This window comes from Phoca vitulina, unplaced genomic scaffold (assembly GCF_004348235.1).
Source record: "Phoca vitulina isolate PV1807 unplaced genomic scaffold, GSC_HSeal_1.0 scaffold20, whole genome shotgun sequence".
NCBI classification, from domain to species: domain Eukaryota; kingdom Metazoa; phylum Chordata; class Mammalia; order Carnivora; family Phocidae; genus Phoca; species Phoca vitulina.
Genome location: NW_022589723.1, coordinates 12,983,950 through 12,996,667, shown reverse-complemented (window position 1 = coordinate 12,996,667; position 12,718 = coordinate 12,983,950). Strand labels below are relative to the sequence as shown.

Genomic DNA, 12,718 nt, shown 5'->3' with positions numbered 1-12,718 from the left:
GCACCTGACAACTTTGCTGAAGACCCTGTACTAGGCTGAATTTTCTTAAAGACGCGTAACTTTATTTCTTGCCCACCCCTCATACACACATAGGAACCCCACTTCAACCTGAGATAGGTAAGGGTTAGGTAACTGTGTCTGAAACACAACTGAGCATTAGAAATGCTTCAGTATTTTAAGGGAGTTCAGAAAGGGAAAAGAGTGGCCCTCCCTTCTCCAGGACAGGGAGAAAGCGTGGGGATTGACCCAACCCATTGAGAAAGCACCTCAGTTTTGTCACCGGGGCCTCTGATTGAGGGCTTATGTATCTAGTTCTTTATGTTACTGAGAGCTACTTTCTTTTTGTGTCTATATTTCTGTTTACGTGAAACTGTGGGTGTATGTCTGACTGTATCTTGTCTTATTTATATCCATGTCCATTGTGTATATCTGTCAGTCGTGGTGGTGAGCTAGGGGAGAAGTGAGTGAAGACTGACAAGAGATTTTTCTCAGATTGGAAGAAATTCTACTGTCAGAGCCTCCTTGGCAAGCCAAGGAGGAAGATGTTCCAGAGGGAAACTACAAGCTTTGTAGGAAAAGCAGGATGGCTGGGCATGAGGACTTTCATTTCAGTCCCACCACTTCATGCAGGAGGCCTGTTACCTTAATAATTAAAACTAATTTGGGATCAGCGTCATCCAAAATTAACTTTAGATTAGGCGATGTAGATTAAGGAAAACCTAATTCATTAAGTTAAGCAAGAAGAAATTAAAAAAGGTGAATTTTATTCACCAACTATCTTTTTTCTTTAGTCATCTTTAGTAAGTATTCTGGAGAATTGGAAATAAGCTAACATTGTTCTTTTGTACTTACAGAGCCTTTTGTTAGTGTTTCTTTGAAGCACCATGTTAATAGAGATGAGCCATTCTTGTAAAATATTTTATAACCTCCCATTAAAATATATGTAGGAATAATGCTAACATCTAACGCTAACCCAAATACATTACACTATTATTTGCTTATATTGCAAATATTTGTTTTTGAAATTTCAGCATATAATATGTATTTATAGGATCAGTAAACTTGCTTTATCTTCCTACCTTATTACCCAAGATACTCTACATTTATAGCCTTTTCTAAAAAATATAGCCTTCCATCACAATTGTAATGGCTTCAGTCTAGGTGTCATTGATAAAAAATTGTTAGGCCAATAAATAAAATAAATATATCACATATTATAAAAGATAACTTAATCCACACGTTCTTAGTTATTTATCTTTAGCTAGAGTTGAAATATATGTTTCAGATTCAATTAAACATGAACACTCATGCTTTGGATTCTAACTATTGGAAGAGGCTCTCTGAAAATTTTGTGAAAGCACTAAAAATGGGCAGGGTTGGTCAAATCCCTTCCTGCCCAATCCTTAGCCTTATATTCGTGACACTCAATTAATGTTGAATGAGAGTTTAATACTGTCTAGAGCACAGAGGGAGCATAGCTCCCTCTTGTGTGTGAAATAGAAGATGCTACCAGCAGGGAGAGGAACTCATTCATATATTCGTTCATTCAACCCATAGACTTATTAGTATATGCTACAAGCAGGGGATGCAAAGATGGAGATTAGAAGCTAATGGGGAGATTGATGTTCAAATAATTATAATACAGTGTAATTATTGTGATTGTGGAGGTATATTCAAAATGCAATCAGAATATTAGAGGTGGGAACATCCACACTGGCCCAATGGTTTCAGAGGAAACTTCACAGAGGGGGTAATACGAGCTGAGACTTGAAGGGTGAAAAGGTCTTTGCTAAGGGGTAAGAGCATGCCAGGCAGAGGAAATAGCATCTACAGAGGCATGAAGACTTGAAAGAGCATGTCAGATTCAGGGAGAGGCCAATAGTTGAGTATGGCTAGAGGTTAGGCTGGGCCAAAGATAGAGATGCAATGGTAGGTGAGATCAGATTACAGAGGATTTTGTATGTGATTGTGAGGTTAGACTTTACCTAGAGCAAAGAAGTAAAATGATTATATTTGCTTGTTAGAAAAAAAAAATGTTCTGCCACCAGGCAAGATAGAATGAGGCTGAACTAGGGCAGTAGGGAAGGAAATGCATGGATGGCTTCAAGAAATGTTTAGGAGGTCAGATGGTCTAGCTTTCTGATTTATTTTATTGGTACAGTGGTGATGCCACCAAAGAGACAAAGAAAACAGAATAAAAAGCAGAGCAGAGAGAGTGAATTCAGTGTGGGACCTGTTAAATCTGAGGCATCCATGTGAAAGCCAAGTGAAAATGTCAACAGGGTAATTGGACCTTTTGTGTTTGGAGCCCAGGTAAGAGGTCTACCTGGAGACATAGATTTGAGATGCAACAGCCATGGAAATAGATGAGTTTACCTAGGGAATCATGAAGAGTGCTAGAAGAAAAAAGCCTAGACAGACTCCTGGGAAACAGAAATATGTCAGAAGGAGGAAGGACTAGCAAAGGAGCCACAAAAGGAATGGCCAAAGGCAGCAGACCCAGGAGAGCATAGTGTCATGGAGACCCAAGGAGGACAAGAAAGAGGGAAACTTCCACAATGCCAAATACCACAGGGAGGTCAAGAAGGATAAGAAGTGAAAACTTCCCTTTGGATTTAGCATGTGGTAACCTAATGGAGAAGTCGGAGACTTCTCAGAGACAGAAGCCAGATTGCAATGGGTTGAGGAGATAAAACAGTGAAAACACCAACATAGTCTATTCTTCCAGAAAGCCTGGCTGTGAAAAGGGGAGAGTGGGATAAGACAGTAGCTGGAAAGAACTAAGAAGTTCAAGGGACAGAGTCCCTTCTCTTTGTGTTCCTAAGATGGAAGAAATTTACACAGCCAGCAGAGAAAGAGAAGCTGAAAAGTTGTAAAGAGAAAGGGGATGAGTAATGAGAAAGGTGGTAGTGAAGGCAGGCAGGATTGGAGTGAGAGCCCAGGAGGAAAAGAGATACCTGTTCCTCTGGAATGGAAGAATTGAGGAGTTAAGAAAAAAAGCAAAACTCCACATGAAAACTGAGACTCAGAGGTTATGTGACTTGTCCAAAAGATGGGATTAAAAGTTCAAACTGTCTGTCTGACACTATGCTACCCCCCGAGATAGCATAGGAGGTGGCCCGGCCTAGGAGGAGAGTGGAAGGCTGGGAGCCTTCCACAAGGTATTATAGAAGAATCACAGAATTTAGAACTAGAGGGGACCTGGAGATCATCATATCCAATTGCAGATGAGGAAACCAAGGGCCAGGGAGGTTGTCATTTGACTGCCCAATGTTTTAAAATTAGTGAAGAACTGGAACTGGACCCAGAACTGATTCTAGCCCAGGGTTCCCTCCAAGAAGGATTGGATAGAGAGATAAATGGAGTAATAAAATGTCCCCTATTTCCCATCTATTGATGTCACTCTGTTTCAGGTATTATTCTTAGCACTTTACACACACAATCTTGTTTCACACTCATAATGACCCTGCGAGGTAGATATTATCATTCCTATTTTGTAAAAAAACCAAGTCTCTGTAGGGGCCAAGTAACTTGCAAGAGGCAGAGGCAGAATTCAGACACAGAGCTGCACAACTCCAAACTTACTGTTTCACTGCATCGCTTAACAAGACACTACCAGGTCAGACTGTAAATAATGGAGCCTCCCAGGCAAACCAAGGCCCCAGTACAGATCACACACAGGGATATTGGTAGAGCTGGGTTCATCGACTGTAAGATGAAGTGAACTTGATTTTGTTTATTCTAGAGTTGCCAGAGTAGGAGCCAGGGTGCTTGAGAAAGCTGGACAGACCAGTCCGAGGAGTGCCAGGACTGGGAATCAGCCCTCTGATGATGTAGTTGGATTAGATACTTAGCAGAGCTGTCTGGCTTTTGTTCCTTTGGGGACTGAGAAGGAAAGCCACTTGTTGTAATCTGTACCATCTTTCACCCTTATGCCTTCACTTGATAGTAAACATAGATCTTTTTATGTCCTGTGATCTGTCTGATTGTGCTGGAGGCCTGAGAAAGATAAAAGAGAATTATATTTCCTAAGACAGTCCCAGAGGAAGCAGAGAAGACTCGAGGGTGGTTGTGGCCCTGATTTAGGGGACCTACGGGTTAGGAAAGGAGCATGGGGCAACAGAGACTGATTGCCAAGACCCCCGTTCCCTCACAGTCAAAACGTAGGGAAATGAATGGCAGAGGGGCAGCCGAATGGCAGGAGCGGTATCACCTGGTGAGCTCCAGAGATGAGGGACGCGGTCTGGTTTATGCTCTGCGGTATCTTCCGCACCAAGAACAGGGCTTGGCACCTAGACATACACGTCTATTGTCCTACAGCATACGCCTCCCCTGCACAACCCCAGCAAAATGGCTACTTTGGGACACACATTCCCCTTCTATGTGGGCCACAAGCCGATCTTCCCAATGGACACCACCTTGGCCGTCGTCATTACCATCTTTGTGACCGCACTGGTCACCTTCATCATCATCCTGCCTGGCATTCGGGGCAAGATGGTGAGAAACAAGCCCAACCCTGGAGACCCCAGCCCCAGAGAGATCTTGGCCTCAAGGTGAGGGGGCCAGACTCTCTGGCTACAACAAGACTCAGGAAAGAGACTCCAGTCCTGAGAAAGTGTCACCCACCCCCACCCCCAGGAGGGAGTTCCCTACTCATTGATTCAATGGATAATAATTGAGCACCTATTACATGCCAGGCACTTTGATCACAACTGACCAAGTGACCTCAGTTTTAGAACATCCCCCTACCACCACCACACACACACAAGTCTGGAAAGAGGAAGGGTGGATTTGGAAGGAGGGTGTTCCTTCTAAACCCACCCACCCTGTGACTCAGAGGCTGTTCTGGCTGTTGCGGGTGGTGACCAGCTTATTCATTGGGGCTGTGATCCTGGGTGAGTATAATCCTGGTCAACTGCCTCTGTCCCGTCTAGTTCCCTCAGCAGTCAGCCTGTCCTCTCCTTGTTTCCTCATGGCATCTTCTGCTTCAGGGGAGGGAGGGGAGGGGGGGGGCATAAGCAGACTGTCACCAAAGGAAATCTTGGATTCTGACCCCTTTATTCATCTTGGGCAAATATACTGTTGACAAACTAACCATGAGCCAGACCCTGAGCTAGTCAACAGATATACAATTATGAGCAAAACAGACCTAGACCCCTTGTAGCTCTCCTTCTGACTCTAACCCAGGAATGCCTGGACCTTCCTGAGTTCCCATATGTCCAACTCCCCACCCCAGCTGTGAATTTCAGTTCTGAGTGGTTCGTGGGCCAGGTCAGCACCAACATATCATACAAAGCCTTCAGTTCCGAATGGATCAGCGCTGATGTGGGGCTGCAGGTTGGTCTGGGAGGACTCAACATTACACTCAAAGGTGAGGGATCGCTCTTACCTGTGAGGGAGGAGAAGATTCTGCTGTGTCTTTGGGATCTAATTTGGATCTACAGGATGGGGGGATGGTAGGAAGGGAAATTTCCAGAGACTGAGACCAGCTCCTGTCCCTCTGCCCAATGTGATGAGCCCCTACCCAGGCAAATGCCCACTCCGGTCCTTGGGTTCCTGCTGAGCACAACTGCCCTATTCCCCAGGGACCCCAGTGCAACAGCTGAATGAGACCATCAATTATAATGAGGAGTTCACCTGGCGCCTAGGCAAGAACTATGCTAAGGAGTATACAAAGGCACTGGAGAAGGGGCTGCCGGACCCCGTGCTCTACCTGGCTGAGAAGTTCACCCCGAACAGTCCATGTGGTCTGCATGGCCAGTACCGCCTGGCAGGACACTACACCTCAGCCATGCTCTGGTGAGGGTGGGATGGAGGCCCTGCTGGCCTAGACCCAGGAATGGAGTTTCTACCCATCTTCCTCCACTTATGTGGAAATCCCTGGTGGGACAGGGTGGCACCAGCCCCATGGTGCTTGGTTGGGAAACCTATAGGCAGAAATCCCTATCTCACATCTTTGGGGTATTCTTGGGTCCCTGAGCCTCCACCTGGGCCCTTCCAAGTAGAGGTGTCCAGGCCAGCCTTCACTGGGTCCTGGCTCTCCAGGGTGGCATTCCTCTGCTGGCTGCTGGCCAATGTGATGCTGTCCATGCCCGTGCTGGTCTATGGTGGCCACATGCTGCTGGCCACAGGCATCTTCCAGCTGTTGGGACTGCTCTTCTTCTCCACGGCCACATCACTCACACCACCCTGTGCCCTGCACCTGGGTACTGCTATGCTGCACACTCACCATGGGCCTGCCTTCTGGATCACATTGACCACAGGTGAGGTGCAGCCCTGAAGACAGACACCAGAAGGCTTAGGGCTAGGGAAGGAGGGCCAGGGACCACCATATTAGTGGGGGTTGAGGGTCTGCCTCTGGGGACCAGGATGCCTTTCCTCTCATTAAAGCCCCATCCCTCTTACATTACTCATCTCTGGGTTTTATCTCCCCAGTTCCACCTGCCTCCCCTCCATAGATGCCTACTCCCCGTGTCTTCTGTCTCTGTCATTTCCCTCATCCCCTAACTCTCTCTTCACCCAGCTCTTTCCCAAATCTTCCAGTCTTATGTCCCTGCCCACTTCCCCCAAACACTCTTCTCTGTGTCCCCCATTCCTTTGCTTTCCTTCTCTTTCCCTGCCTCACGTAGCCTTAAATTGTCCTGCAATTTCTTCTCTTCTCCTCTTCTCTCATGCCCTTTCTCATGCCTCCTCCTCTGTGTTCTGCCCTTCCCCCAGGGTTCTCTGTTTTCAGAGTTCTCTCTTTTTTTCTCTCTCTCTCTCTCTTCTGAGATGTAATGCAAAGAGCACTGGGCTTAGAATCCCAAAACTCAGAACAACAGAGCCACACCAGCTGTATGACCCTAAGTCCATCACTGCTCTCAGCCCAAGTTGCCCTGAAACAGGGATACCAGCGATTCTCTTTGAGTTGTTCTGATGCTCTTGGGAGAAGATGTCCTTGGGAGGGCATTACTATCACCAAGGCGGGACACCTGTTATCTCATTCCCAGGACTGCTTTGTATGCTGCTCGGCCTGGCCATGGCAGTGGCCCACAGGATGCAGCCCCAAAGGCTGAAGGCTTTGTTCAACCAGAGTACAGGGGAGGATCCTTCACTGGAGTGGAATCCTGAGGAAGGGGGACTCCTGAGCCCCAGATACCGGTCCACAGCTGAGAGTCCTGAGCCCCAGGACATTCTTCTGTCAGAGGCTTCTTCTGAGGCATGGTGTAAGGAGGAGCATCACAGAGAGTCTGACTGTGCCCTATAAGGTTCTTCTCCCTGGTGGACACCTGGACTTCCAATCTGGTTGCAGATCTCATTGGAGCCCCATAAACCTGCCAGAACTGACTGCAGGATGGGTTGAAACCAATCTGTCCCCAGCCCCAATCTGCAGGTGGAGTAGGAAAAAGAGACTCTTTCTATTGATGTAAAAACAAAAACGAAAACAAAAAGCCCTAATATGCTAAACAGACATTGGGGGTGCCTATCAACCCTGTCTCCATGTTAAGACCAAGCAGGTGCTGCCCATTTCTGCACAGCAACCCTGCCTTCCCTTGATGCTTGCCTCTTTGAGGGGCCATTTATTGAAACTCAGCTTCATCTATATTGTGTGTGTGTGGGGGGGGAGGTTACTGTGTGATTCCCATGTAGTCCCCCTCATCCCTCTGTACCTCTTATTTTCCTTTTTCCTGGGTCCCTTTTGTTCTTCTTTTACTTGTGTGATCTCTTGATACAATGAAAGCCCTGGGCAGCAGAAGAAACCAAACTTCTTGTCCCAGGTCTAATATTAACTAAGTGTGCTACATTATCTTTAAGCTTAAGCTTCAATTCTCAAATTTGCCAAATAAGATTGTAGGTCTTGCCAAGGACCTAAAAAAAAAAAAAAAATCCCAGGATTTACATTTTTATGCCTTGCTGACAACTACCTTGTCCCTTGGACACTACCTCTTAGTTAGTGAATAAACTGGAGTTAGTAAATGACCTCAGAAATGCCATTCCCTCCCACTCAGCTGAGCCAATGGGAGGTTGACCTGTCTGGTCACTGCTGCCATCCGCCTGGGGCAGCTCAGAAAGATGCTGGCTCCGGAGGGTTCCCCTTTGGGCTCACTAGAGGGCGCCCCTCTCCCAGAGCCTTGTGGCAAGGCAGAGAGAATGTAGTAGGCTGCTTCCAACCCAGGGAAGTCGGCCGAGGACTCATATTCCCCAAGCCTGGAAAAGCCATTGAATGTAATAGAAACAAATTTAAGAAAAAAAGAAAAAGAAAAAGGATTTATTTACAGCTCACCTTGGAAGACCCTTTTTCCCCGGGCGTAGGCGTGCGGCACGTCTGAGGCCGCCTGCTTTTCCTGGCGCCCGCGGCGCAGTGACCCTCCTGGAGCTAGCTCTCCTGGCCCGAGCCCAGCAGGTATTGCTACCCGGCCTGCAGGGGGCCGAGGCGGGGTAGGAGTCCGAGGTTGAATAACCCTCAAAGGTTAGTACTAGTCGTTAAGTCCAGGGCTCCGAACTGCTTATGCAGTGGGTTGTTCAGGATGAGAGGCAAGTTCCCTTTCGCCTGGCTACCATAGTCCTTGCCACTTCCGTCCAAGAAGGTGCGGAGAGCGCTGGGTCGAGAGTAGTGGAGACTCACCACCGCCACTCCGAGGAGGAGGCACAGGATGCCTGCGGCGGCGCGGACAGAAAGAAACAGGGTAGTCAGGGCTCCAGGCCAGAACCTGGCCTGCCCCCCTGCATCTCCTGGGGGCTACCCCTAGCATTTCCTCCCCCAACCCACACGGCAGAAAGACCTCTAATATGGATTACGTGATACATGAGTTCATGCGCTAACTGGGGCAAGCCACCGAACCCTTCAGAACCCCCTGGCCTCATCTGTAAAATGGGCATAACTGCCTGCTTCTAGAAACTATTAAGAGGAGCAAATTAGATAATATATGTGAACTCATTCTGCAAACGGGAAAAGCACACATCAGCTCCCACGCCCAGGCTCCCGGAATCCGCCCCCTTGGTCCTCACCGGTGGCCAGGGTGACCCAAAAGGCGGCGCCGTAGTGAGTGGTGAGCGTGGAGGAGCCGAGGCGGAGCGGGCAGAGCTGCACGCTGGAGACGGAGGCGAAGGCGAAGATGGAGAAGAGCGTGAAGGCGCCGGTGGTCAGGAGCGCCAGGCCTCCGTAGAGCGGGACCGGCATGGAGAGCAGCGCGTTGGAGAGGAGCCAGAAGCAGAACGCCACCCTGCGGAGGGGGCCCGCCGCACTGTGAGCTGGCTTCCCCCAGCCTCGCTTGCTCTGTGTCCCTACCCCAGAACGAAAGCCGGGGCTGGGACGGCGAAGGCGCAGGGGAACCCTCCAGCCGAGTAGCCGACTCCCAGGCTTTGCTGGGGCTCTCTGGGTTCCGACCGTCTGAGCGGTAATTCTCACTCCCCGCACCATAGGGCTGTAACTATACCTCACATCCTCTGGCTCACACGCCCCCGCCCCGACACTCCCTCACTCACAGGTGCCTTCCCTCCAGCGCTCACCACAGCGTGGCGGACGCGTAGTGTCCCGCCAGGCGGTACTGGCGGTAGAGCCCGCAGGGGCTGCTCGGGGTGAACTTCTCCGCCAAGTAGAGAACTGGATCGGGCAGCCCCTTCTTCAGTGCCTCCGAGTACTCCTCGGCGTAGTTCTCACCCAGACGCCATTTGAAGTGCTCGTTGTAGTCTATGGTCTCGTTCAACTGCTGCACCGGGGTCCCTGCGAAGGGAGGGCGGCCGGGGTCGTGGAGCTGCGCACAACCCGGGACACCGCAACTAAGCTAGTGCGCGTAGGAAAGGGGAGGTGTGAGAGACATGGGTTTGGCAGCGGTTGCGGAAAACACGGATCGGTGAGGAATAAAAACTCTTCGAGCCCGTGGGGTCTGAGATTTCCTCCAGCTGCCTCTGCCACACTCCCCCAGCCATGGGGTCTGCCAATCCAGAAGTTCACTTTGCCCCAGCCCCCTCACCTGTGAGTGTAATATTAATTCCCTCCAGGCCGACGTGGAGACCAACGTGAGCGCTGACCCTTGCTGCACTGAAGGCCTTGTAGGATGTGTTGGTGTTCATCCCACCCACTGACCATTGTGCGCTAAAGTGCACGGCTGTGGGGAGAAACACAGTGTCGGGGGAGGGTTAGGGAGAGCACTGGGGAGATGGAATGAGGAGAGTGGTGATGGCAGGTAGGACACTGTGAAGAGAGATGGAGGGTCTAGGGGTCCAAGGTGGTATACATGGTAAGAGTGGAAGAGTGGGCACTAGGAAGAGCTGAAGAATGCAAAGAAGGAGCAGGAAACAACCCCCAAATCTCCATTTTCCCAGGTGCCCTCTGCCCACCTCCATCCTCACCCCAGGTCCTCTCCCCATCTGCTGCACCACACACTCACCCACAATTTCCGCGCCTATGAACAGACTGAGAAGAACTCTCACCAGCCAGAACCAGCGCTGCAGGAACAAGCACCTGGGTCAGGTCTTGTAACTGCCCAACTAGAGTCCCCAAGACCTCCCTTGACCCCATGCCACCTAGATCTTTAGTGTCCCTGCAGCTGTCCCCTCTTGCCCCACACCCTTTTCCGAGTTGCATTCCTGAGGTTTTAAAGCCAAAGTCTGTCTTGCTTTTTGTGCAAGTCCCTCTGAGCCACTGACATTTCTGATGTTTTCTAGCCATGCACTTCTGCCTCCCTAGCCCCATTTCCCATTCCACCCTGCAACCTGGCTCCCTGCCTGGTGTTGTCATATCACCTTCACTCCCCCAGCTATCTGGCTCCTGGTCCTGGTCTTGCCAGCTACTCGAGTCACTACTATGATGAGGCTCAGTGAGTCCAGAAGTGCCCGGCTGGCTGGGGTCACCTCCCCCAGGAGAGGGCAGCCCCAGGGTCCTGTCGTAGAGGAGGTGGGAAAGCAGCCTCTCAGATATTCTTAGGTGCACCAGTTTCCCAAGGAAACCGACACAGATCAAGACTCAGGGAGGCTAGGTACTCCTAGACTGGATAAACCACTTAGGTTCTGGGAGAAGGGTGGGGGGGCTGGTCCAAGGACAAGTACCCAGTCTGTTACAACTTCGAATCATTTGTGGAAGTCCCTGAGTCCTTAGGATGGGAGCACCCATACATATGCATCTCAACCCAGCACACCAGTGAAACACAGCAGTCTCAGCTCTTGGTCCACTGGTCATTACCTGAAGGCTGAGATTGGAGTGCAGCCGCAGTCTGAGGAGAGGAGGGAGACTCTAGCAGCATGTGAAGACTAGAATTAGCCCCAGGATTACTGGACTGGGCACCCACTCTCTGCAGCAGCCTCCTGGATGATCCAGGTGGGGTCAGTCTCTAGAATGTCTTATACAGGGTCTCCATCTCTCCCAGTCCTTGGGCAGGGAGGGGTGCCGGCTGCCCCCAGACTTCTGGGTCTGCTCCACCTATGCTCCTCTGGTTCAACGTTTCGTCTGACTATTCATGGAAGCCCTTGTTACAGTATTACCTGTCCTAGGTCTTCCAGAGACAAGCTGCCCATGACCCTCAAGCCCTAGCATCTAGCACCCCCTTACCGAGTGACCACGAATCCCAGGCAAGATGAGCAGGAAGCTGGCGGCCAAGGCCAAGAACACCAGAATGACGATGAGCAACGGGACGCTGAAGCCGGGGGCATGCCGGGGCTGGGGGTAGAAAGGCAGCTCACCATTCCACAGAGTCATGCTGCAACGGGCCAAGCTTGGTCCGCTGGAGAGGGAAAAGTGCGAACCTGGCAACCGAACCCAGGTCCCACTTCTCTTTACCCGGTCCCCTGCGTTCTTGGACAGGATTTAATGGGCTGGTCAAGTCTGAGTTGCTCAACTCGCCCCTAAGGAAGCGTAGTGGCTGGCCGCCTTCAAGTGCTCTGGGTTGGCCCAGGCAGGGTTGGGTAGGTGGGAGAGAGGAATTATTTCTCACTGGCTATAGCCAGTTACTTTTGCGGCTCTGTGTTTGGAAGTGGTGCAGGACCTGGAGCCCTTTTATAGTAGCCTGGGTAGGTTGCTGGGTGGATGTCAGGGCTTGGCAGCTGGGTGCAGTTGGAAAGAGATCTTGCAAATAAGAGGCGGAGGCTACTATGCAAATGACGGAAGCCCAACCTCCACAGTAAGAGGGCTAGCCTCCCGCCCAGATGCGGACACTTGGCACCGGTCTGACCTCAACGGACACCAGGGCAGCTGGCCTTAGAGGATCCAGAGAAGAGGGTGAGAGTGCTGCTGGGGAGGATCTTCAGAGCTCGGAGGGGTTGGGGGGGTGGGAGTGGTGCTGTGTTGGGAAGGTGGAGGCTGGGAGGAGGGCAGAGAAGCAAAGATTCCAAGAGGAAAGACTTCTGACCCAGACAGGGGCCCTAAACCAGAGGCTGGAGGGAGTTTGGGGCCTGATCGTTCCATCCCTCCTGTCCATGCACAGGCATTCACAGTAGAGTAGGAGGGGCTGCAGGTCCCGGTTCCCAGCTCACTAACTGCTTTCCCTTCCCTGCCTCCTCTAGGAGAAGCAGTTACTGAGGGCTTGGGGATGGAGATAGGAGGTTGGGAGTTGGGGGGGGGGTGGTGGTGCTGCCTTGGACTGATAAACCACAGAAGATTAGTGCGGCGGCAGGCGGAGGGGTTCTTTGGCCAGTGTTAGTTCTTCCACCAGGTGGACAGTGGGGACCAGTGTCAGTACCTACCAGGTGTCCTGAAAAGAGTGGCATGCCGATGTGGGTCGTTGGTGATGCTTCTAAAAGCTTT

At 50.6% G+C, this 12,718-nt stretch overlaps 2 protein-coding genes across 3 annotated transcripts; one reads left to right on the top strand and one right to left on the bottom strand.

The window, feature by feature from the left end:
- The first annotated feature begins 4,350 nt into the window (after nucleotides 1-4,350).
- DUOXA1 (dual oxidase maturation factor 1) lies at nucleotides 4,351-7,480 on the top strand. Of its 2 annotated transcripts, XM_032417767.1 has the most exons (6): nucleotides 4,351-4,497; nucleotides 4,838-4,895; nucleotides 5,237-5,371; nucleotides 5,586-5,799; nucleotides 6,046-6,263; nucleotides 6,990-7,480. In XM_032417767.1, exons 1-6 carry the CDS (start codon nucleotides 4,351-4,353, stop codon nucleotides 7,244-7,246), a joined length of 1,029 nt encoding a protein of 342 aa, XP_032273658.1. In that variant the 3' UTR covers nucleotides 7,247-7,480. The 2 variants fall into 2 exon arrangements, with proteins under 2 accessions (XP_032273658.1, XP_032273659.1); XM_032417768.1 differs by lacking the exon at nucleotides 5,237-5,371.
- A 963-nt stretch (nucleotides 7,481-8,443) lies between these two features.
- DUOXA2 (dual oxidase maturation factor 2) lies at nucleotides 8,444-11,708 on the bottom strand. The gene is made up of 6 exons (XM_032417769.1): nucleotides 11,528-11,708; nucleotides 10,371-10,428; nucleotides 9,954-10,088; nucleotides 9,490-9,703; nucleotides 8,989-9,203; nucleotides 8,444-8,637 (listed from the first exon to the last, which is right to left on the bottom strand). Exons 1-6 carry the CDS (start codon nucleotides 11,672-11,674, stop codon nucleotides 8,444-8,446), a joined length of 963 nt encoding a protein of 320 aa, XP_032273660.1. The 5' UTR covers nucleotides 11,675-11,708.
- Nucleotides 11,709-12,718: the final 1,010 nt, after the last annotated feature.